Below are 24,174 nucleotides of genomic sequence, written 5' to 3' on the forward strand. Positions count from 1 at the left end.
TAATCAAAGGGAATTGTTTCGATTTCTTCTGTCTCATATATATCTATTATTTGTCCTAATGCTGAGTTCTAGACTGCTGAATGATCTGTGACATTTTTCTTGGTTACTCCATTGTGCCACTTTACCTCCATTTGCCACTCTAGTAATGTTAATATCTGCTGTCAACACCAATTAACTTTTCTGTGACACAGTTTCACTCCCTTGTGCAGGCTGTAGTGCAGTGGTGTGATCTTGGCTAACTGCAACCTTCCCTTTCTGTGTACAAGCGATTCTCCTGCCTCAGCAATTAACATTTTGTAAACATCTACTGGGTCCATAGTAGAATGTCAGTTACTTGCTGCTCATTTAGAGACTAGTTGTTAAGCAAAACTTGAATACAATATGGCATTTGTTTTGAGTTTATTTTTTTTATTTCAAGTTTCATGGTTTTTGTTTTTCCATTTTCATAAATAAAACATATGCTTTTTCCTTGACAGTTATCAGAGTTAGTTCAGTTGAACAATGCCTAACTTGCAAATGAATACTTTTGCAAATACATATGGTGGATATACAAGTACATATGTGAATTCATTTGCCTCCAGGGTGAACTTATTGAATGTGCTATGCTGAGTTATCTTCTATCAAAAGAACTGTTAGTAACTGAGGACATAAGAAAAACGTTTGCTCACACATACATATATGCTACATTTAGGTTTAATGCTAGCTTTTAAAGCGTCTTCTTTGCCTACCATTTACACTAAAAGGATTTCTTTATTCTTGAAAGTGAAATATATTTTAATAACTTTTTTAAAAAAATAAGTTTTTTTGTTTGTTTCCAGTTTTCTCTGCTGTTTCAGACTTAGGACTATACATTCCTGGCTCTAATTGGCCCCTTAGATTGTTGTCCAGCTTTTCTTTGAGATAATATTTTGCATGAAGTGTATTCTCTTAGCTGGTTGATTCCAATGGTTGCTGGAATCTACGCACAGTGTGATGTGTTCACAATTAGACCTGACTAGTTACCCTGGCACTTTGAAACAGTTGGTTTCAGGTCCCCTTCCACACATTCATACAAAAGATGTGCTGATGATAGCACTGACTTTTCAGAGTGATCTTTTCATCATAATTAGAAGTTTTTTTTAAAAAAAAAGCCTGAATAGAAATACATAATCTGTGCATGGCTTTGATGATTCTGTAGTTAAGAAGGGCAGGAACAACCTTGGGGAAACACTGGCTGACTTGGCATCATGAAGAAAGTCACAAGCACCTCCAGATGAGCAGATAAGCAAGATTATTACATTTGTTTTACCTCCACAATACCACATGGACTGGCTACTCAGTTACTTGCCCATGTTGTCAAAGCTGACCCTTAAAGACAATTCATCTGGCTAAAAATCAAATACCTTATACCCAGAGGATTAGACATGCATCAGAGGTGGCCAGGGTTTTAAGGCAGGAAGTATATTAAAGGTGCCTGGTGTTTTGCAGGCTCTCATGACCAAAATGCTAGGTCTTGAAGCATTTTGTATCAGAAAGGTTTTGGAAATTATGCTCAGCCCCTGGTATCTTTTTGATCCTCTCTGGATCTCTAGTCCAGCTGTTTAATGAAAAGAAATGAAGCTGAAGAGGCATCAGTGTGGCTATAGCTGGTATTACGGAGGTTGGTATCATACTACCAGATAACACATACATTATTTTTACTCATGTGGAAGACTGCCTTGCTGTGCATTTCTATGGCCGTCAGACAGATTGATTCCTGAAATACTTTGAAAAAATGCTAAGTACTAGCTACTTTGGGTATTTACCCAGGGGCACCACAGCTGTCTGGCATTGTAGTATGGCAGCTGAACAGTAATCACTGCTATTTCTCTGATTTGTTTGTGTCTTTGTCAGCATCTGAGAGGAGGGAGGTTCAAGCCCAGAGTGGCGCCCTCGCTCGCCAGTGATCTAATTTAGCCCATGGCTTTAAATACTCTCTGCAATGCTAATGACTCCCAAATTTATATCTCTGGCCCTGATGTCATTCCTGCATCCCAGACTCATATATTCAGCTGCCTATTAAATAGCACTGCTTTGATATCTATGAGATATCTGAAATTTAACATAAGCAAAACAAAACTTCTGATCTGTCCACCATATGTGCCCCAACTTATCATGCCACCATCTTCCCACAAGAGTAAATTGCAATTCCTTTCTTACAGTTGCTCCAACCAAAGCCTTGTGATCATCCTTAACCCCTCCCTTACTTTGAAATCCCATATCCCAAGGTATCCACCTTGAAAGTGGATTTAGTACGTGAACATCTCTCTGCTGCTGCTGTCTTAATCCAAACCAACAACAATCTCATCTGGACGATTGTAATTGCCTCATAACATGCCAACCTGCTTCCTCTTCCCAATAGTATACTTTCCCATGGCAGTAAAAGGGAATCCTTAAACACAAATTACATTATCTTCTTCTTAGAAATCACTGGTAGCCAGATGCAGTGGCTCACACCTATAATTCCAGCATTTTGGGAGGCCAAAGCAGGAGGATTGCTTGAGCCCAGGATTTTGAGATGAGCCTGGGTCACAAAGTGAGAACCCCATCTCTAAAAAAATAAAATTAACTAGGCATGGTGGTATGCACCTGTAGTCCCAGCTAATTTGGAGGCTGAGGTGGAAGAATCAGGTCAACCCAGGAGGGAAAAGGAAATCACTAGTGAATTACAATCCCAAGGTTCAAACCAGACTTGCAAAACTGATCTAACTCTCACATATTTGTTTGCTTATCCTTCCATTATTTCCTTAGCTGATTTCCTTGATTAATTCACCTGCATGTACAATGGCCTTTTTGTTTCTCCTCAAATATACTAGGCATGTTTCCACCTAAGTGCCTTTGAGCTTGCTCATCTCTTTGACTGAAATGATCTTCTCCCAGGTGTTTACATGGCCTGATTCCTCTTTTCACTCAAAGCCCATGCCCACTCAAAGGCTCTATCTCCTTGTCAATAAGATCTTTCCTCACCAGTCTTTATAAAATATAGCACTGCTCCCAATGGTCTCTTATTCTGCTATATTTTCTTAATGGCCTCTATAATCCTGATGCCTTTTCCCACTGAATGAAGGCTTTGTTTTGTTCACTGCCAATTCTCCAGCACCTAAAACAATGCCTAGTGCAAAGACGGCTTTGATAAGCCTTTGATAAATTTGATAATTTCCACAATGCATCTGTGGAAAGTGCAAACATTCAGCTGACTCTTCTTTCAATCTCTATCTCCACCAGCTGTAAAATAGTGCTTAGAATACCTGAACCTTTTTTATTCTAATGAAATTACATCTGCAATATCTTTAGCTCTTCAGTAGAAAAATCTTTTAAAATCCAAGGTCTCATGGAGCTCATGTCTCCATCCCTGATTTGAATCGTCCATAAAACACATGATTCTAGAAACTGAGGTTGTGTAAAACAGGTCTTGCTATATCCCCTACTTTTTGTGTGGCCTCTAACACTTGGTACCATAGTGACAGTGTCTGGGTAGAACAGATGTGTTTAGTGATCTGAAAATTATTATAAATATAAGGCATTTCCTAGGTCTTGGAGAGAAACTTGAAAGTTCATGAACATGTTAAGTCTAACAATTTCTTACACTTGCCATTCTCTTTTATCCACTTCCAGAAAAACCATAGTGTTTGCAACTCATCTTCTGTGTCTCCCCCAAATAATTCATGTTTCCTTTTCCTCCTTGTCTTATATTTCAATAAGTGAGACATCTTACTCTCCTTTTGTGTTAAAACCCTGTTCTAATATTTCTAACATTCTCTTTTATGATTTGGTTAGATTTCGGAAGTGAGAGGGATAGTTTTGTTCTGTTTTCCATGAGTTTGCTAGTTCTTTGGGGAAAAGGGACTATGAAATTCAATATTAGTGTTTGTCATAACACTCAGTAAAAGCCTTGCCTGTGATATACTCTCAATAATATCTGTTTGTTTGGGTTTTAACTTTTTTCAAATCTCTTCAGTGTTATATTCCCTGTCCTTTTCATTCGAAATACAAATCTGATTAGCAATTGCTTTTCAAGAGAACAAGCCACTCACTTTCTCTAATAATATTGGATTGGATACCAACTAAGGCATATATTCCCAACAGTGGCACATGATTGTACTCCAAATGGATTTCAAATGTGCTAAGACAGTGACTCCTGTAAGCTCAAAGGGGCAGCTGGAGGCTCTAGACCAATTATTCCTAACCACAAGATTGTGTATTCCAGGGTACTCTACAAAAATTATAATTCCCATTATGTGCTATGGCATGAGAAAGGTTGGAAGTTAGTCTAGTTCCATATTGCCTAACTATGACTATCTCTGTAGTCATGGAAATGTTCTAGATCTGCCTACCAATAAGGTAACCACAGTACAGCTGGAATTTGAACTCCAAACTATATAAACGATTAGGAACCACAGATGAAAAAATAAGCACAATTCAGCAATTTATCAGACTCAACAAATATTAATTTGAGGTGTTAACCTACAGTGGTACCAACAAGCAGATATTAATTTAATACACCATTAACTTGAGAATAAAGGCATCAAAGGAAACCTCATCTTTTAATGTGGCTAACATTGTTGGATATTAGCTGGCCTATGCTAGCTATGTCTGCTTTTTCTCTTGTCTTCTTTTTGTTTGATGATGTGGAAGATGACAGTGCTGTTGTCTGAAAATGGCTTCAAAGTCACACCTACATGCCTTACTGTATTGGGTTCAGGTGAATTCTGATGCCTGTATTCTTCTTCTAATGGGGCCTGGAACAGTCTAATAGTTTGCATTTGGGTCCTGTAGACCATATGGTGTTTATCACCCACTTCTCCATCTTAGATGATCTGCTAATCACTGATCTTAGCAGATCATCTTAGATGATCTGCTAATCACTGAGGTGAAAGCTGTGTTTGGCAATGCTTTCATGCTAGATTAATCATTGTAGAATTAGACATTGCTTGCAGCACTGTTTAATTCAAGCAATAGTATTCTGGAGTCTGTACATCTGTAAGTCAAAAGTTACAACTTAATGTCAATTTAAAATGAGAAAAAGCAAGTTAGATAACATATTGTATATTTATAAATTACTCCTAAGAGATAGTTAGTATCTGGCCTCCACCTCATGATTCCTATGGTAGTTCTTTCAAGAAAATGGTTGTGGAGATGCCTATTTGATCAAGAAGACTCTGATCCAGTGTGTTCCACTGCTTCATTAGCCTCTGCCTTAAAATACACCAAGTCAAGCTCTGTATCTTCATTCATGCTGCTCCATCTTTCTAGAATGGCCCATCCCACATTTCGTCTCAGGTATATTTTAGCATTGCTTATGGAGGCATTGAAATCTTTAATATTAGTATTAATGCACACTAGCATATATGGAACACATTTTTTGTGTGTGTGTCACGCATAATACCAGCAACCTTAACTAGGTAATTCACTTCAACTTCACAAGAGGACTTCAAGATATATTTTTTCAAGATCTATATATTTTATACCTATCTCATAAATGAGGAAACTGAGCTTTAAATATGTGAAGCAATTTTCATGAAACAATTTTGTAATGAAGCAGAGTAAGGTTTGAAGCTAGGACTTCCTGACTCTACTGTCTTTGTTCTTTCCATTGCAATAAAGGAGAACAATAAATCTATTAAAGGTATCTAATGAAGGAATCTGTTATCCATTAACCTTGTACTCACTTGAGACACAGTTGAAACACAGTTAAATAAGCATTGCAGATTTCTTGCTTGGCTTATTGAATTCCAAATCCTGTTTCCTTTATGCTACCATCTTACTTCCTATGTCATAGTAGAAATCAACAAAAAAATTTATTCTTTCTCAAGTGTGTAAAGAAGAGCATGGAAGGTCTTGGTTCTTCCTGGGTAAACAGATACATTGTCTTCTGCACCTATACATGTCCCTCATTCATGAATTTCTCTCTCTGATTTATATCTTATCTCTTCTATCTTTTAACTAAGAACTGAGAAATCACCCATATCCAGGACTATATAGTTTATCTTTTTATTAAACATTGTCTATCATGTATTTTTTTGTTTGTTTGTTTCTTTTGTTTTTGTTTTTGAGACAGTCTCACTCTGTCGACCAGATTGTAGTGCTGTGGCATGATCTCAGCTCACTGCAACCTTCGCCTCCCATGTTCAAGTGATTCTCCTGCCTCAGCCTCCTGAGTATCTGAGACTACAGGCATGCACCACCATGCTTGGCTAAGTTTTGTATTTTTAGTAGAGATGGGATTTCACCAAGTTCTCCAGGCTGGTCTCAAACTCCTGACTTCAAGCGATCCTTCTGCCTCAGCCTCCAAATGTGTGGTGGTTATAGGCGAGAGCCACCAAGCCCAGCCTCTATCATATGCTGTTGAATTCTTGGTCATGCCTATTCAACAAGAGGATAAATTACTTGTGTGTAGCATCTTGTTTTGTATTTGTATTTATTTGGTCTTGCCTTATGGCACCAGCCCAAATGCTAGGCTATTCACAGGCAGATTTTACATATTGTACATTATGTGAATGATTTTCTTCACATTATAACTAGCCAAAAAGAGAAGTAAAACAGTTAGATATTTTCCCCAGAGATGAGTGAAATAGCTGAATGTATTAACTCTTGGTTATAAACCTCTTAAAGAAGGATAACAAATTTCGCATATAAACCTACAAATAGCTGGTACTTAATACTTTTCAATGGGGTGGAGGGCAGAGTAGGATGTCAGAATAGGACTCTCCAGCCATTGTCTCTCTGAAGAAACTTCAGTTTGAATGGCTAACCATGCATGAAAACACCTTTATCAGAGCTAAGGAAATCAGGTAAGTAATCAAAGTACAAGTTTATAGTGTAATAATAAGAAAAGTCACATTGAAGAGGGCAAGAAGAGCAGTTTTGTTACCTCTGTCTCCCCTCCACTAACCCAATAAGCATAGCATGGAAAGAGATTCTGTCTGCTTGATGGAAAGAGAGGGAAGTAAGCGTAAGACTTTCCCTTAAACCTCGATACAGCGCTCGATACAATGGAATCTAGCATCAGTCAGAATTGCACAACATTTTTACACTAAATGTAAAAAGCAAGAAATCAAATGACAGTACTAGAGCAAACCACTTCAACACAAAGGAAGACAGTGAGAGAGGAAGAAATTTTAAAAGCATTTACAAAACTGCCGGAAAATAGTGAACAAAATGGCAATGGTAAGTCCTTACATATCAATAACAACTGTGAATTAAATATGTTAAATTATCCAATCAAAAGATATAGAATGGCTGAATGAATTTAAAAACAGTACTCTTCTATATGGTACCTATAAAAATTCACTTTACTGGTAAGGACACAGAAAGTCTGAAAGTGAAGGTATGTAAAAGATATTGCATATAAATAGAAATAAAAAATAGGAGTAGCTATACTTAAGTCAGATTAAATAGCCTTTAAGTCAGAAACTATGAAAAGAGACAAAGTCATTATATAATGATAAAGGGAAAATTCAGCAAGAGGATACGATTATAGATATATATGCACATAACATTGGAACACCTAAATATATGAAGTAAATATTAATAGATCTGAAAGGAGGAGAGAAAGACTGCAATACAGTACCAGTAGGGGCATTTAACAACCTGCTTTTAGCAATGGAAAGATTATCCAGACAGAAAATCAGCAAAGGAACATTGGATTGAAACTGTACCCTAGACCAAGTGGACCTAACAGATATATGCAGAACATTCCATCCAACAGATGCAGAGGTCAGACCCTTCTCAACTGCGCATGGAGCATGATTCAGGATAGATCACGTATTAGACCACAAAGTTAGTGTTATCAAACTTTAGAAGACTGAGGTAGTATTATCTTTTCAGACCATGATGGTATAAAACTAGGAATAAATAACAGGAGAAACTTTGGAAAATTCACAAATCCATGGAAATTAAACAACACACCCCTGAACAAGCATTTGATCAATAAAGAAGTTAAAGGGAAGATTTTAATATTTTTAAGAAATAAAAATGGAAACACAACATACCAAAAACTATGAGATACAGCAAAACCAGGTCTAAAAGTAAATTTTATAACAATAAATGCCTATATCGAAAAAGAGAAAAATCCCAAATAACCTAAGGTTGCACTGCAAGAAACTAGAAAAACAAGTAGAAACTCAACCCAAAATTAGTAGAAGGAAGGGAATAATCAGAGCAGAAAAGAGTAAAATGGAGATAAGAAAAACAATATAAGAGATTAATTAAGCAAATATTTTTTGAAGAAAAAATCTACAAACCTTTAGACTGAGAGAATGTTCAAATAAATCAGAGATAAAGAAGGAGACATTACAACTTGGACTTCAGAAATGCAAAGGATCATAAAATACTATTATGAACAATGATATGCCAACAAATTAGATAATCTAGAAGAAATTAATAAATTCCTGGACAAATACAACCTGCCAACATTGAATTAGGAAGAAATAGAAAACCCGAACAGACCAATAACAAGTAAGAAAACTGAATCAGTAACAGAAAGTCCCCCATCAAACAAAAGCCCAGGATTTACTGCTGAATTCTACCAAATATTTAAGGAAGTAATAATAATGCTTCTCAAGCTGCTTCAAAAAACTGAAGAGGAGGGAAAGCTCCTAAATCATTCTATGAGACCAGCATTACACTGATACCAAAAACAGATAAGGACACAACAACAGAAAACCATAGGCCAATTTCCTTGCTGATTACCCTTGCAAAAATTCTCAACAAAATATAAGTAAACCAAATTCAGCAGCAACACATAAAAATATTATTTACATGATTAATTGAGGTTCATCCTATGGATAATTCACATATACAAATCAATAAACATGAGACATCATGTTAACAGAGTGAAGGATAAACACCACATAATCATTTCAATAGTTGCTGAAAAAGCATTTAATAAAAGTCAGTATCCTTTCATGATAAAAAAAACTCTCAACAAATTAGGTATAGAAATGATGCACCTCAAGATCATAAAGGCCATATGTGACAAACCTACAGCTAACATCATACTGAATGGGGAAAAGTTGTAAGCTTTTGCTCTAAAATCTGGAACAAGGTATGGCTGTCCACTTTCACTACTTCTATTCAACATAGTACTAGAAATCCTAGCCAGAGCAATTAGGCAAGGGAAAGAAATAAAGAGCATCCAAATTGAAAAGGAAGATGTTAAACTTTGTTTGCAGACACTTGATCTTATATATAGAAAACCCTGAAGAGTCCACCAAAAAATCTTAGAACTAATAAACAAGTTCAATAATGTTACAGGATACGAAATCTGCATAAAATAATCAGGAGTATTTCTATACACTAATAGCAAACTATCTGAAAAAGAAATATTATTTTAAAATCTTTATTTCCAGTAGCTACAAAAATGTAAAATACCTAGGAATACATTTAACCCAGAATGAAAAACATCTCTACACTGAAAACTAAAGCTATTTTACATTTTATAAAACCTTGATGAAATAAACTGAAGAAGACACAGATAAAGGAAAAATTTTTGTATTCACAAACTGGAAGAATAAATGCTGTTAAAATGTCCATACTACTCAAAGTGATCTACCGAGTCAATGCAATCTGTATCAAAATACCAATGACAGTTTTCACAGAAATAGAAAAAAAATCCAATAGGTTTTATAAAACTACAAAAGGCAAAAAGTAGCCAATGCAATATTTAGCGAAAAGAACAAAGCTAGAAGCACACTACGTGACTTCAAAATGTACAATGCAATAGTAACCAAAATAGCATGATACTGGCATAAAAACATAGACCAATGAAACAGAATGGAGAGCCCAGAAATAAATCTACACATTTACAGCTAATTCATTTTTTTTTCAAAAATTGCCAAGAAATTACAATGAGGAAAACAGTCTCTTCAATAAATGGTTTTGGGAAAACTGGATTGCCACATGCAGAAAAATGAAATTAGACTCTTATATCTCACTCTATATAAAAATCAATTCAAAATGGATTAAATACAAAGGTAAAACCCGCAAGTGTAAAACTATTAGAAAATAACATAGGGAAAAACCCCATGACATTGTTTTGGACAATGATTCCTTGGGTGTGACTTCAAAAGCAGAGGCAACGAGAGCAAAATATAGACAAATGGGATTTTATCAAACTAAGTGGCTTCTGCGCAGCAAAAGAAATAATCAATAGATTAAAAGACAACCTATAGAATAGAAGAAAATATTGCAAACTATATATCTGATAAGGGATTAATATACAAAATATATAAGAAATTCAGACAACTCATTAGAAAACAGCCAAATAACTCAAATATAAATGGGCAATAGACCTTAATAAGACATTTCTCAAAAGATGACATATGAATAGCCAACAGGTACGTGAAAAATGTTCAACATTACTAATCATCAGAGAAATACAAATCACAACCACTGTGAGATATCACCTCACACATTAGAATGGTTATTGTCAAAAAAAAAAAAGGTAAGTTTTGGCTACATTATGGAGAAAAGGAAACCCTTGTGTACTCTTGGTGAAAACGTAAATTAGTACAGCTATTATGGAGATAGCATGGAGGTTCTTAAACAAATTAAATATAGAGCTGCCATATGATCCAGCAATTTCATATACACTTCTAAGTATATTGAAGCATCATACACCATAGCCAAGATATGGAATCAACCGAAGTATCCATCAATGGATAAATTTATAAATAAAATGTATATAAATACACAATGGAATACTATTATTTAGCCATAAAAATAAGAAATATCATCATTTGCAACAACATACATGAATCTGGAAGGCATTAGGTTAAGTGAAAGATCCAAAGCACAATATGACAACTGCTATATGATCACATTCATGTATGGAATCTAAAAAGTTCATCTTAAAAAAGTAGAAATTTAAATGATGGATACCCGAGGCTGGGGTGGTTGGGAAGGGAGTGTTGGGGAAATGTTAGTCAAAGGTTATATCATTATAGTTAGATAGAATGAATAGGTTCAAGTAATCTATTGTGTAGTATGATGACTATCATTATGACGGTATATTGTATTCTTGAAAAATGTAGAGACTGAATGTTAGGTGCTTTCACCACAAAAATTACAACTACGTGAGGTAATGCATTTGTTGATTAGTTAGATTTAACCAATCCACAATGCATATATACTTCAAAACATCGTGTTGTACATGATAGATACAATGTTATCTGTCAATTTAATTTTAGAAAGAAAGAATGAGAAAAGATACTTTTCAAAGAGTATTAATAGTCATTTTTCTGAATTCCTGTAGTGTATTTTCAAGATGAAGTTTTCTAAAGTAACTGAAGCATATCTCATTAGCCATCAAAAATTATTTTGTAATGACAGTTTTAATGTAGATCTTCAGAAAAAGGCACACAATTACTGCCTTTTAAAATAGAATGCATGAAATACAATTAAATCTTTCCTTGACTAGTCATTTCAAAACAACTTTTTTGGAATATCTACTGTTTTACCTGTTATGAAAAACACTGAAAACATTAGGGAAATAAAAGTTTAAAAATTTATTCTTAGTTTACAATCTCAATAGGAGGTTAAATGTTTGGAAGGAAAAGTTTCAATCTGGCCTCTGAAAGGCTGGACAGAGATAAGCTGATTGTGTTGAAGAGTCCCAGAATTAGTCAGGAACGTTTAGCCTAAAAGGTGACATCTGTGGTAGTTATGGAAGGATGGGTTAGGATTTAAGAAGGAGTGATACAGCATTCTAGAAGAAAAGGAGAGGTATTCCAAATTATTCCAAGAAAGTGGTAAATTGATGAAATGGTAAAATGTTCAGTGTGCTTGATGGGTAGCAGCTGGCGAATAGTTCCAGACTTTACAGGAGCATGAAAAAACATTCACTTTGGATCACATTACTTTCTTGCTTACAAACCATTGTTCTGCTATCAGTTACTGAGTAAAAGTCTTAACTTGTTAAAATGTAAAAAATGTGAGCAAGCCCAGCCAAGATGAGCAAAGCCACATACCTGACCTGTAGTTAACTACAGATGCATAAGGGAGTAAAACAAAGTTCATTCAATCCTGGCCCAGATCAGTTATCAAGTAGACCTATGACCAATAATAAGTGACCATTATTTTAAGCTACTAAGATTTGGGATATTTTTGTAACTCAGTAATATTAAACTGATGAATTGTGTTAGGGCTTTTCTCTTCTTTTGTCCTAAAGTAAAAATGTCTTTGCTACTTATCACATTCAAAGAAATGTGGAGATGTAATAGAAACAAATCTTGCTAGGCAAATAGAAGTATAGTATTGCTTTGAGCTGGCATAAATTCAATTCCATGTAATTCCATTTCTTGTTACAAACTTGGCTCTCTAAATATATAATGTATACTTCAATATATGAATACATGTAGATGTAGATACTATGTATATATATGCATTATTTATGCCACTCAAAAATTTACCAAGGTCTTCATATGCATGGCATTAATATTTTTAAAAATAACTCTTTTTAGTATGGACAATTTCAACTATAATATGCACAAACATAGAATAACATAATGAAACCCTATGTGCTTATCACCCAGTTTTAGTAATTTTTAACATTTGCATGTGTTGTTGTCTGTAATGGCTTTTGTTTTGTTTTATTTTTGTTTTTGTTTTCCTTTCCTTTGACGACATGAGTGGGGTTCAATGCTACTAAGAACAAATTTGCAGATTTATCCTGCAATGCTTGAAATGATTAACCTCCGTTTGTTACCAAGTAACTCTTGCGTATGTACTGATAGCAAAAGTAGTATAGCAAAAGAGTATTCACAGCATAATTAGATTTGAATAGCAAATATTTTTTAAAGGGTGCCTGATATGCTGATAGGCATGTTTTTCTTTCTTGTACTTCTTTTTGGTAGAAGTAGGATTTTTTTCTACTTCTGTGAAAAATGACATTAGTATTTTGATAGGGATTGCAATGACTCTGTCAATTGCTTTGGGCAGTATGGTCATTTTAATGATGTTAATTCTTCAATCTATAATATGAATGTGGAATGTTTTTTCATTTGTCTGCGTCCTCTTCAACTCTCTTCATCAGTGTTTTATAGTATTCCTTGTAGAGATCTTTCATCTCCTTGGTTAAATTTATTCCTAGATATTCTATTTTCTGTGCTATTGTAAAGGGGATTTCTTTCTGAGCTAATTCATTATTTGTGTATAGAAATGCTACTAATTTTTGTACGTTGATTATTGTCCTGCAACTTCACTGAATTCATTTATCAAATCTAAGAGTTTTTTGGTGGTTTTTAGATTTTTCTGAATATAAGATTATGTCATTGACAAGTGAGGATAATTTGACTTCTTTCTTTCCAATTTGAATGTCATTCGTTTCTTTCTATTTCCTAATTGTTCTTGCAAAGACTTCCAGTACTATGGTGAATACAAGTGGTAAAAGTCGACATCTTTGTCTTGTTCCAGACCTGAGTGGAAAGGCTTTCAATGTTTCCCTATTCAGTAAGTGAAGGATAGTAAAGATTAGCCAGAATATGTCTCATAATAAATGACCATGACATTAGCCTAAAATTTGAAACTTTCTAAGACCATTTCTCTTTGGGGAATCACAAGGAGATGAGTCATCAGTCAATTGCTTAATTTTTAAAAATATAAATCAACATTGAGTAGTAAAATTAGCCTGTATGGATAAAAGGAGGTGCCTAAACTGATTTATAAAAATTTATCTCTAGATAATTAATTCCCCATAAACCTGCTTCTCTTATATTATCTCCACGTATGGTTAAATGGCACCACCATTCATGTATTTGCTCAAGCTCATAACTAGGGATCATCCCCCTTAACTCATGGACATTCATTTACATTTCACATCTGGTCATTCAGTAAATTGTGTTAGTTCTACCTACCAAATAGATACTTAAGGGAAAAAAATTCTTCCACTTCCACCACCAACACTGTGCCATCACCATTCAGGTGACTGCTTCAACATCTTCCTCCCTGCCTTCCTGCCTCCATTCTGCCTCACTGCCTCCACACCACTTTATTCTCCCAGACTTGAACACCAAAATGCCAGAGTGATACCTCTGGTACAACTGCCACTTGGGGCTCTCTTACTTTTAAAACTTTCCAAAGCATTCCTATTATGCATAGAATAAAACCCAAGTCCTTTCCATGTTCTACAAGGTCGTTCCTGCATCTGCCAGTGACTCTCTGAATTCATTCTCATTCTTTTTTTTATGTCATTATAGATACAATGACATTCTTTACCATCTCTTAAGCATGCTGAGTATACGACATCTCAGCACCTTTGAACTTGCTCTTCCCTTTGCCTGGCATAAACATCCTCCAGGTATTGATATGACTCACTTCTTCCCTTCTCACAGATATGTTTCAAATGATCCTCAGACCAAATTTTCCTGACAATTTTCTCTAAAATATCACTTACATTCGTCTCTGTCTCTTTAGCTGATTCAATATTCAAAGTACTTTTAACTACCTGACATTATATTTTGTGCATATCCATTTATATGATTATTTTACATCTCTTTCTCTGGAATGCAGGCTCCATGAAAGCAGGAATTTTGTCTGTCTTGTTTACTGTTATAGCCCCTAGTACCTGGCAGAGAAGAAATACTTCGTCAAATATATTTTGAATGAATAAATCAGTATTTTTATAGTTTAATTACAAACCACACTAATCAAATTAAATGAACAAAATACTAAGTATCAAAGCTAGCCAAATGAACTCCTTGGCTTAACTAAATACATGTATTTTTATAGGTATATTATGAGTTACTTCCTTGGAAGTGTTTGTTCTGTCTCCTAGGCATGACTCTTAAGTCAAAGTTACCTTGTATGTGTTGTTAGTTTAGGCATCAACTGATCTCCTAGCTCCTTTCTGTTCAGTTGCTTAGTCACTCCTTACTCTTTGAGGCTCCTGAGGCTCTGTGACTCTGTGGTTAGTCACCATAATGATTTCCAACAGAAAAGAGAAATGCTGCCAACCAGTGGCTATTAGAGATAAGTGAAAAATAGAGCACCGCTTTTACCCCATGAGGATTCACCTAGTAAATACTGATATTTTCTTCTGTCCATTTCTTTCTTCTGCAAGGACCATGAGATTGTGTTTACATTCCACAACTCTCACAAGATATACACTCCACTATTAGAAACTAATCTTAAAATATTTTGCCAAAGAAAGCTAAACTGAAATTCTACTATTGAGTCATTCAGAGGTTGAAGCGTTATGGGTGATCCAGGTTCCCCTTACTATCTGTGAACACAGGCAGTTGTTTGTCAATTCTTTTAAGTTAAAAAAAATGCACAAACAACCTATTGTAAAATGGAGTGAGTCCGTGCAATTGCACAAAGCATTTTTTATTGTCAACTGTGTAAGTCTTTGAATATTTTTTTGTGACCAGTTTTAGTTAAATGAACAAAATACTTGTGGATTCAAATGAGGTCACCAAAAAGTTATCTCTGAGTATAACACTCACTACAATGCATCATAAATATGCTCTCATCTGTGAACATCCTTATGAATGACTCTATGTCTTACTCATACTTTTATCTCTAATTTAGTACTGACTATTTTAGGTCATTCATAAATACTTTTGAAATTGGATTATGGAGGTATTTATAATAATCTAGATTATAAGCTCTTTCAGGACCAAATGCTATGTTTTCTTTACATTTGATCCCCTTATAATCCTTGTACATTTGTACATTGCCTTGCATATTTAAAAGTCTTTAAAATATTTTTGTTGAACTGATTTGTTGAATATAGATAAATCCCCCTGCTATGGAAACTAATGTGGAAATTGTTAATGATTCTTAAATTAGGGTCTAAACTCCTTTTGATCCTTTGGTTGGATGCCCAGTTCATTATATCACAAATAGTAATATTTTTCTTGTCAGGCTATATAGGCTGCTAAATGCTATTGTCCCACACTTTGATGGACATAATTAGAACAGATTTATTTTCCATCTACTATATGCAGGAACTCAATGCATTTTCCTATTTAATCCTCACACAAATTCATGCAGGAAGACTATTTATGTCATTTTCTCCATATAAGAAGACTGGGACTAAGAGATGTTAAATAATTTATCCAACTTGCCAAATAAGGCGGAGTCAGAAACTGTTAGACCTATGTTTCCCTGAACACTAACTGTGTGAAATCTTCCCTACTCTACCACAGTGCTTCTAAGAAACAAAGTAAAGAAGGGAACTAGTTAAAATACATTATGAAAATTATATATGATTTTGAAAGAAACATTTTATGGTAGGATAAGTATAGATATCCAAAATGTATTGAGCATTATCAATAGAATTTGAGGGATTAGTATGTGAAAGACTAAAATTAAATTTTAAAGGGGTGATTGTTCAACAGAGAAAGATACATGAATCATAGATTCCTCACATTTCTCTCCATGTAAAGACCTTTAGAAAGACTCAAGAATATTGGCCTCTTTACCCTGGTATTGCCATTTTGTTTTAGGAAGACAGTGTTTTACGTTTTACCGTTTCATAACTCAAGTGTAAAAGGGATGGAGAAAAGAGGGAGAGGCTGTATCCCTTCATGAATATTCAGGGTAACAATATAGATAGGGAATCAATCCTGAACACATCTTTGTGTATGCTGACTTCTAGTTGTTTCTCTAACTGGCAGCTTGTAGGAAAACTTAGTGTCCTCAAAATTTTCCTTCTGTTATACAGAACAGTTTTGTCAACTGAGACATATTAATAACTCTGTAAGTGAGGTCTGCTATTATTGTAAATGATTGTAAAGTTTTACCGTTGTTAATAGAATGTTCTGAAGAATAAAACGAGGTCTTGAAAATATTTTTGTTGGTGAATACAAAGCTATATTTAATGCAAAATTAGTGAGAGAAATGTCTCTACTATAACTGCGGTGGGTTTTGGTAGACAAAATATGATTAGGATTTAAAACTATGCCATGGTTCATATCATTACTATTACACTTTGTTTAGTTTTCAAAGTGGTTTCCATTAGTGCGTGAGTGTGCATGTGTGTGTATAGGTTTGTTCTAGAGAGAGAAATGTCTCCATAAATCAAGTTGTTTTCTTAATCATAAAAAGTCAGTTGGTTTAGTCATGGTGTAATGCTGAGAACTTTTCTTTTTAAATTGTAATTTGATTAAATTTCCTTCTAGTTTCACCTTTGTCAATGCAGAAAATAAAGAGAGTTTTTGTGTTTGTGTGTGTTCATCTTGATTGGTCATTACCATAGCAGCATTTGTTTTCTAGTTCTGTCTTCTGTCAGTTCAATCCAACTAATATTTATGAAATGCCATAATGTTCCAGAAACATTTAAATAATGGAAAATTCAGCTCATGTCCTTCCTTTGTGGGAGGAAAATTGGTCACCCTCAAGTGATTGTAAAACTGAGCTACATCTTAGCTTTAGCAATCACCTCCTTTTCACAGTCATTTTGCTAATGTATCAAATCAGTAGCTCAGCTGTTCTGGTAACTGAAAGTTTCCCTTCACTTCTATCAAAGACAGGCAAATGACATGAGAAATATATCTAACTGATATCCATCATAACATAATACCAAAACATGACACTAACAGATAATGACAGATTGCACTGAAAGGGCTCTCTGCTCTAGGTTATGATTATTTAGCTGCATGTTTCCACTGTTCTAACAGATTGCACACACCTTGAGGGGAGACTGCACAGACCCATGCAATATTTGTTTGACAGAATTTTCCAAGGAGCCATAACAAAGAATAGAGAGGAAAAGATCTAGCAAGGATTCTAGCTTAAATTTGCTCTGTTATTTTTGGTGAGCCTTTTGATCTTTTTGCACCTCAGATCCTTGAGCTCTAAAACAAGATTATTGAATCAGCCCAGTTTTTTAAAAAACATATTAATATTTTTATTAAACAATATAGTTTTAAAATTGTATTAATATTTTTAACTACAAACCACTGTAAGGTATAAATGCAAAAACCAAAGATATTCCAAACCCTCTATCACAATATCTGGCACATTATGATGTTTAATATATATCAATTGAATTGGATTTGTTTGGTCAACATCTTGGATGAAATACTGATGTATAAGGTAAATAAAAGGAGAGCTACTTTTGTCAAAGTGGAGTGTGTGGCACTACAAGGCAGGGAACTAAGCCCAGTGTGTGCCCCCCGCCCCAAACTCCACCAGATATTTAACTACCGAGAGCGGCATGTTGAAAATCATACTGTGTTAGAGAACACAATTTCCAAAGCAAAGAACTCAGTAAGCATATAATTCTTCCTGGCTTCAACCTTCTATAATTTCATGACTGAGCTTTAAAAAATTCCTTTACTGACATCGAGTTTACCACATGAAAGTAATACGAAAGATTTTAAGGATGTTGTAACATTATGCCATGGCGGGGGTGGTGGGTTAGGATGGAGAAGCACAAAACCATTTTGTATTTCTGAACAAATGTACTGCATATGGGTTTTATTGTCTTTCTCTATAGATCTTTATTTTTCCCTACTGCAAACTAATGTGGTATGCGTTTGAACAGGGAACAGTTCTCTCAGCTGCTTTCTGTAAAAAACTGTCAAGTTGTCTGCTTGTGACTACATAATCACAAGATTATATAAACTGACATAATTTACTGAATACAACACTTATTTAGATACCATAGTTGCTTTTGAAATTCAACCACTTGATAATGATTCTAAGAAGTGTAGATTTCCAACCTATTGATGGCAAACTATTTTGCCAATATTTAGTGAATAAGCTGATTATTTAGGCAGTAGAAAAATAAAATCCATTAACATCACTTTAGGAAGGAAATAAGAGTATTAAAGGTTAATCAGTGATGTCATATCTTTGACAAGAATTTCAAAGCTATTGATCTCATTCTATTACCAAACTTTCATTTGCCCTTTATTTCTATCCTCTTGTTAAATAATAATAAAGATGAAGGGATAATCATTCCAATAGCTATGAACAAAAACTATCAATCATATATGAGGTTGTTCTTCCAAACTAAAACTCAAAACTCATTCCTTTTTTTTTCTCTGACCTGGGATATGTCATTCCTTTGTACTTATTATGTTTTCTTTTAAAGAGAAGTGGAGGCAAGCTGCTGAAGCTTGAATTCTTGAACCCTCTGGTGATAAGTATATGTGGCCAACTCCTGGCAGTTCTGCCTAGATTGGCCTTCCAGTTATCAACCAAGCTGGCGTGTCCTTTTGGCAAGGAAGAAAGAAAGCCTGCAAAGCAAAAACATTTAGCTTAGCAATCCTTAATTGGTAATTTATATACTTGATAGAGTAGAAATTTCAGTGACAGGTTTCAAGGGGCCTAGGCAATTCAATCAGAGAGGGCAGGGCAGAGTGAGGAGGCTAAATGAAAGAGAACTTACTAACTAAAGTCCAGATATAGTCTAGTTTGGCTAGGAATGAAGTATGCAATGGAAAACCTATCTTCAAGATTTCTAATGGCAAGCTCTTAGATTTGTGGGCTGATAACTGAAATTGACAAGAGCAGAGAGCAGAAATGTGTAGAAGCTTAAACTCAAAGAGAGAATATGATGCAAATTAGCAATAAACACTATAAAATGTAATGGATAATAGTAATAAAGAGTTTAGACTCAATGGAAAATATCATTTTAAAATATTCCCTTGGTGTGGGTGTGCATGCTTGTACTAATTTAATGCCACATCTACCTCACTATGTACATACATAGGAAATAATGTAATAACTAAATGGCAGGTTTTGAAATGATGTGATCTAGAATATGGAAACAAGGAATGGAATTAAGAATGAGACAACTTTATGCAAAAAAATCATTGTAATACATGACACATATATCATGTGTAGCTTTAATTAACACAAAAATGTAGGCCATCCCATTAAAAGCAAAACAAAGAACAAATGGAAGATGCTTTCTGAAACACAGTTATATGTTCATAAGGACTGACCAGTCCTGATGCTCTAATTCATTAGTGTCATGTGACTGTCAATCTGGCAGTGTTCTATTTTACTCTTCTACAGTCTAATAGCTTTTCAGCTTGCCTGAAGGTGCTATCTACAGTATGTTCATTGTTACTTAGTAGAGTGCTTTAACACTACTTTGAAAATGAAAAATAGTTGGGAAAATAGACTGTATTCTATCCTTTAGTTTCATGCAGCGTAACTATAAGTCTTTGTATTATTATTGTTGTTTTTCAGCCCCCCTGACTGATAAGCCACCCAAGCTTTTGTATCCTATGGAAAGTAAACTGACAATTCAGGAGACCCAGCTGGGTGAGTAATTCCTTAATTCTAGTTAATATACTGTTCTCATTACATCATGACAGTTCCTAAGCCTAGATTGTAACCTAATGTAATACTCTCAGCTAAACCATTTATATTCATAGGGAACAGAGTTAGAAAATGCTAGCATACCTAGACATTTCATTCCTTGGAATGCATGCCATAGGACCCAGTTGGACATATGGATGTAAAACCTCACATGCTATTTAGGTGGCTGTTGGGAAATGAGATAGGCTGACGGATTTAATGATGGCATTACAGTTCCATGTTATAAGATTTGAATTGATTTTCAAACTGGTGGTATGAAATAATTTGATTTATAGTATCTATTAATATGTTAAAATGCAATTTCTGAAATTTAGGGAAAAGGGTTCAAATTTGCCAAAATAAATGTCACCATTACAGTTAAAAAACATTTTAAGTCTAATCAAATATAATAGAAATTTTGCTAGATATATTTTGGATAATATATTAATAAAATATTAACAAGTGACTTTTGGTTAAGTGACTAGTAGATTTTGGACATAAGGCTGTAGACAAAATATGTTTTGAAAAAATTTATAATTATATACAAATCAGAATTCTGACTTATCTTAGAGGTTCATCTAGAATTTTTGAGTTTAATTTAGCTATATTTAGTTATACCAAATTATGAAAAACTTCCCTCTTAATTATAAATACAAACATAGCAATTCTGTTATATTATGTCTTATTTTTATTGAAATGTAGTATGCATGCATATACCATAAACTTTGGCAGAAAAGTTTTTGTTTTGAGTGGTGCAGTATAAAAATTTATCAAAAATATAAATTTAAATGAATATCAATGTTTGTTAAGAAATTTCTTCTTATATTAACCATACAAGAGTGAAAATGCATTTACCATATATAACTAAAAAGAATCGGTATACCGTCCTTTGAGTTATCAATGTTGTTCTTATTCCTGGAGCGAGAATTTGCATCAAAATTGTAAATCTGTTTTCAAAATGAAGATTACAGATGTGATAATCTTTACTAATAACATATCCAAAGACACAGTACACAAAGATATGATGATGGTTTTAGCTCCAATAAAATTGTTGTGGTCAATGGATTTCTAGCACTTGAAATGCTTATATTTGCTAACTTTAAAGCATGAACATACAGGATTTACACAAGTCAGGGTGTTAACGTCTTTCTTTGATTCAAGCCTTTTGAATTAATGTCATACACATGCAAGTAGTATTAGAATTGCTGTTATTTTGAGATGGAAGATTTTAAATAGCATTAAAACAATGCCACATATGAAGCAAATAGATGCACTTTATTCATGCCATGGCATCCTTAATTACAATAGTATTTATTGTTACATTATGAATAAATTTTTAAATATAAATTCTAATAAGTAGCCATACTTATATAGAACTTTTAATAATTCATAGGAAGATATATTTCTAAGGAGGTATATAAAACTATAAACATTTTGAACAAGAATGAAGGGTTTTATGATACCAGTTACTGTAATGTGCACAGGAAAATTAGAATTAATTGTATGCCTTTGCTTGAAAATATAATTAACTGAATTTTATGGTTGATTGTTGCCCATTGGGTTTCTTTTTATTGTCCCTGAATTTGTAATAAGTCAGGTTGTTCTCTACCTCTTACTAAAGTGTTTTACAAAATAAAATAATTGGCAAAGCTATTTTTGAAACTTTACCTTCTCTTGAACAAAGTCACAAAGACTAACCACATCAAATTTAAAATATAGAAATTTATTATGCAAATTGTAAGTGGCCTTTCATTTGAAAAAATATGGGCATGTCTGTTATTAACATGCTCCAAAAAATACTCTTAAATCCTTTACTGTCACTCGAAAAGGAGCATGAGCTCTCTTTAACCACTAACTAAACTAGTGGATTCTTTTAAGCAATTTTTATTGTGTTATATTTTATGATTTTTGGTTCACAGTGTACAGATTAATAATTTACTAGTTAGAGAAATTCAACCTTAATCCTTGGATTTTTGAACAACAGTTGATTTGAAGTAACTACCTTAATAGTGTTGTTGCTACTTTGCTAGCATTGCTATGCTAGCAGGTGAATCAAAAAGGATAAATGAAAATAGGAAATAATATTAAAGACCAAAAAAAAGGCTTTAGATGAGATGCCTAAAATACACTTTTTTCAAAAATATGTATTTTGGCTTTTCATTTTCTTAAGGATTTAATTTTTGCCCTTTCCAGATTTGACAAACTACCTATTCAACAGGTTCCAAGTATGATACAAATCCTAAGAAAGAGGAACTGAGAGAAGAGTCTTGGGTTGGGAGTAAAGAGGGTGGACTGCACCCATGATGGGGAAGTTATAGCCTACTCTTACGAGAAGATGAAAATCTTTTAACAGAATTTTACTGTCCAAAAATTCAAAGGTTTACCTTGACTTGTCCTCAAATTGAGAGTTGACCTCAGAGGATAATCAAAGCCTTATATGAGTTACATTATAATAAAAATCCTCAGGAATTACACAAAGCTGAGCTTGTACATGTCTGGTGACTTAACTTGAGCATCCTAGCTAAGTTACATGAATATCCAATCAACCCTAATAACTATGTGTTGATAGATTCTCTAGTTTGCTCACAAATATATGGTAATTCATCAATAATGAAATTTTATATAATCATGAAGTGCATGGATTTGCTCTTCATCTCCAAATTCAATTTCTCTGCTGTTTGTTAGCTATGCCTACCTTTCCTGTTTTCTATATCCCTTATGTCTTGTTCTTCCAATTCCTTCATCTTTTCAAACAAGAAAGGATTTGATAGTGGTCATTTAAATTCTTTTATTGTAGAAAGAAAGCAAAAAGTACTGAAAGCAAAGTACTTAGGAAAAAATCATATAATGTAAACTAAATTCATATAAAATATGTAAATTGTCAAGTGTGAATTTCAATCAATATGTGATCACAACCTGGCATTTCCATTTTAAGTGGCACCTGTATATTATTTCTAAATTAAAAAAAGAGAACATTGTCCATTTTACATAAATTTCAGGCATCAGCAAATATATGAATAGCACTTTATTGGGGGCAAAAGTCCCAGAAATTTCACTGTGCCATTCTGAAAGTCAATCTGGGAGGTGAGCCTGACTACTTTTTCAGGCTGCTATACTCAAGAGAATCAAAAGACAGACACAACTGTCTTGCTAAACCTGGGCCCTGAGGATGTCATTCAGAGATGTGGCCTGCCTGTTATGGTAAAGAGCCTACTTTCAGAACCTTATAGAACAGATGGCATATTCCATCGCTACCAGACTTTCAAAGAGTAGAAATCGACCCTACTCTTGACATAGTGATACAAATCGCATTTTACAACTCAGAATTCACTGAAAATCATCATTAATTACTTATCTAGATATGGACATCACTTTATTTAAATGTCAGCGTTTGGCTTAAAATAATTACAAAGTTTAATGGTAGAAATTTGGGGAAAATAAAGAATAGAATCTTTTTCTTATACTTTACATTATAAACACATTCTGCTCCTATTAAATATTCTCACAAAATATCCTTTTAATGACTGATGTGAATGATATATAATTTCATATATATTGCTATAAAATGTGATTCTTAAAGTTTTTATTATTATAAATAATGTGATGGTCTTTACCTATACATTTTTCCCCTGACTTTATAATTATCTCAACAGAACAGATTCCTAAAAGTAAAAATACTAGATAAAAGGAAATAATTTTGTTAAAGGTTCTTACTACATATTTTCAGAATTCTTACCACAGAAGTTGTATAAACTCTCACCAGAAATATTTAATAAGTATAAATACCACTTAATCTTTAACCAAATTAATAAAATTACATATCTTTATAACATAAAACTCTTAAAGAAAAGATCTCTTTTCTTTGATATTAAAATAACTTCTCCCTCCTCTGTTTTA

General features: G+C 33.9%; 1 protein-coding gene across 3 annotated transcripts in view; it reads left to right on the forward strand.

Moving 5' to 3' along the window:
- IL1RAPL1 (interleukin 1 receptor accessory protein like 1) overlaps positions 1-24,174 on the forward strand; it is a 1,361,951-nt gene that overhangs the window by 1,053,016 nt on the left and 284,761 nt on the right. For all 3 annotated transcript variants that reach the window (XR_013531555.1, XM_054250916.2, XM_035288301.3), the window contains one exon: positions 20,167-20,241. Coding sequence is in view for 2 of the 3 variants with exons in the window: in XM_054250916.2 (XP_054106891.1) it covers positions 20,167-20,241 (75 nt within the window). In the remaining variant the exon portion in view is untranslated. The remainder of the gene's footprint in view (positions 1-20,166; positions 20,242-24,174) is intronic.

This window comes from Callithrix jacchus, chromosome X (genome assembly GCF_049354715.1).
Source record: "Callithrix jacchus isolate 240 chromosome X, calJac240_pri, whole genome shotgun sequence".
NCBI classification, from domain to species: Eukaryota; Metazoa; Chordata; class Mammalia; order Primates; family Cebidae; genus Callithrix; species Callithrix jacchus.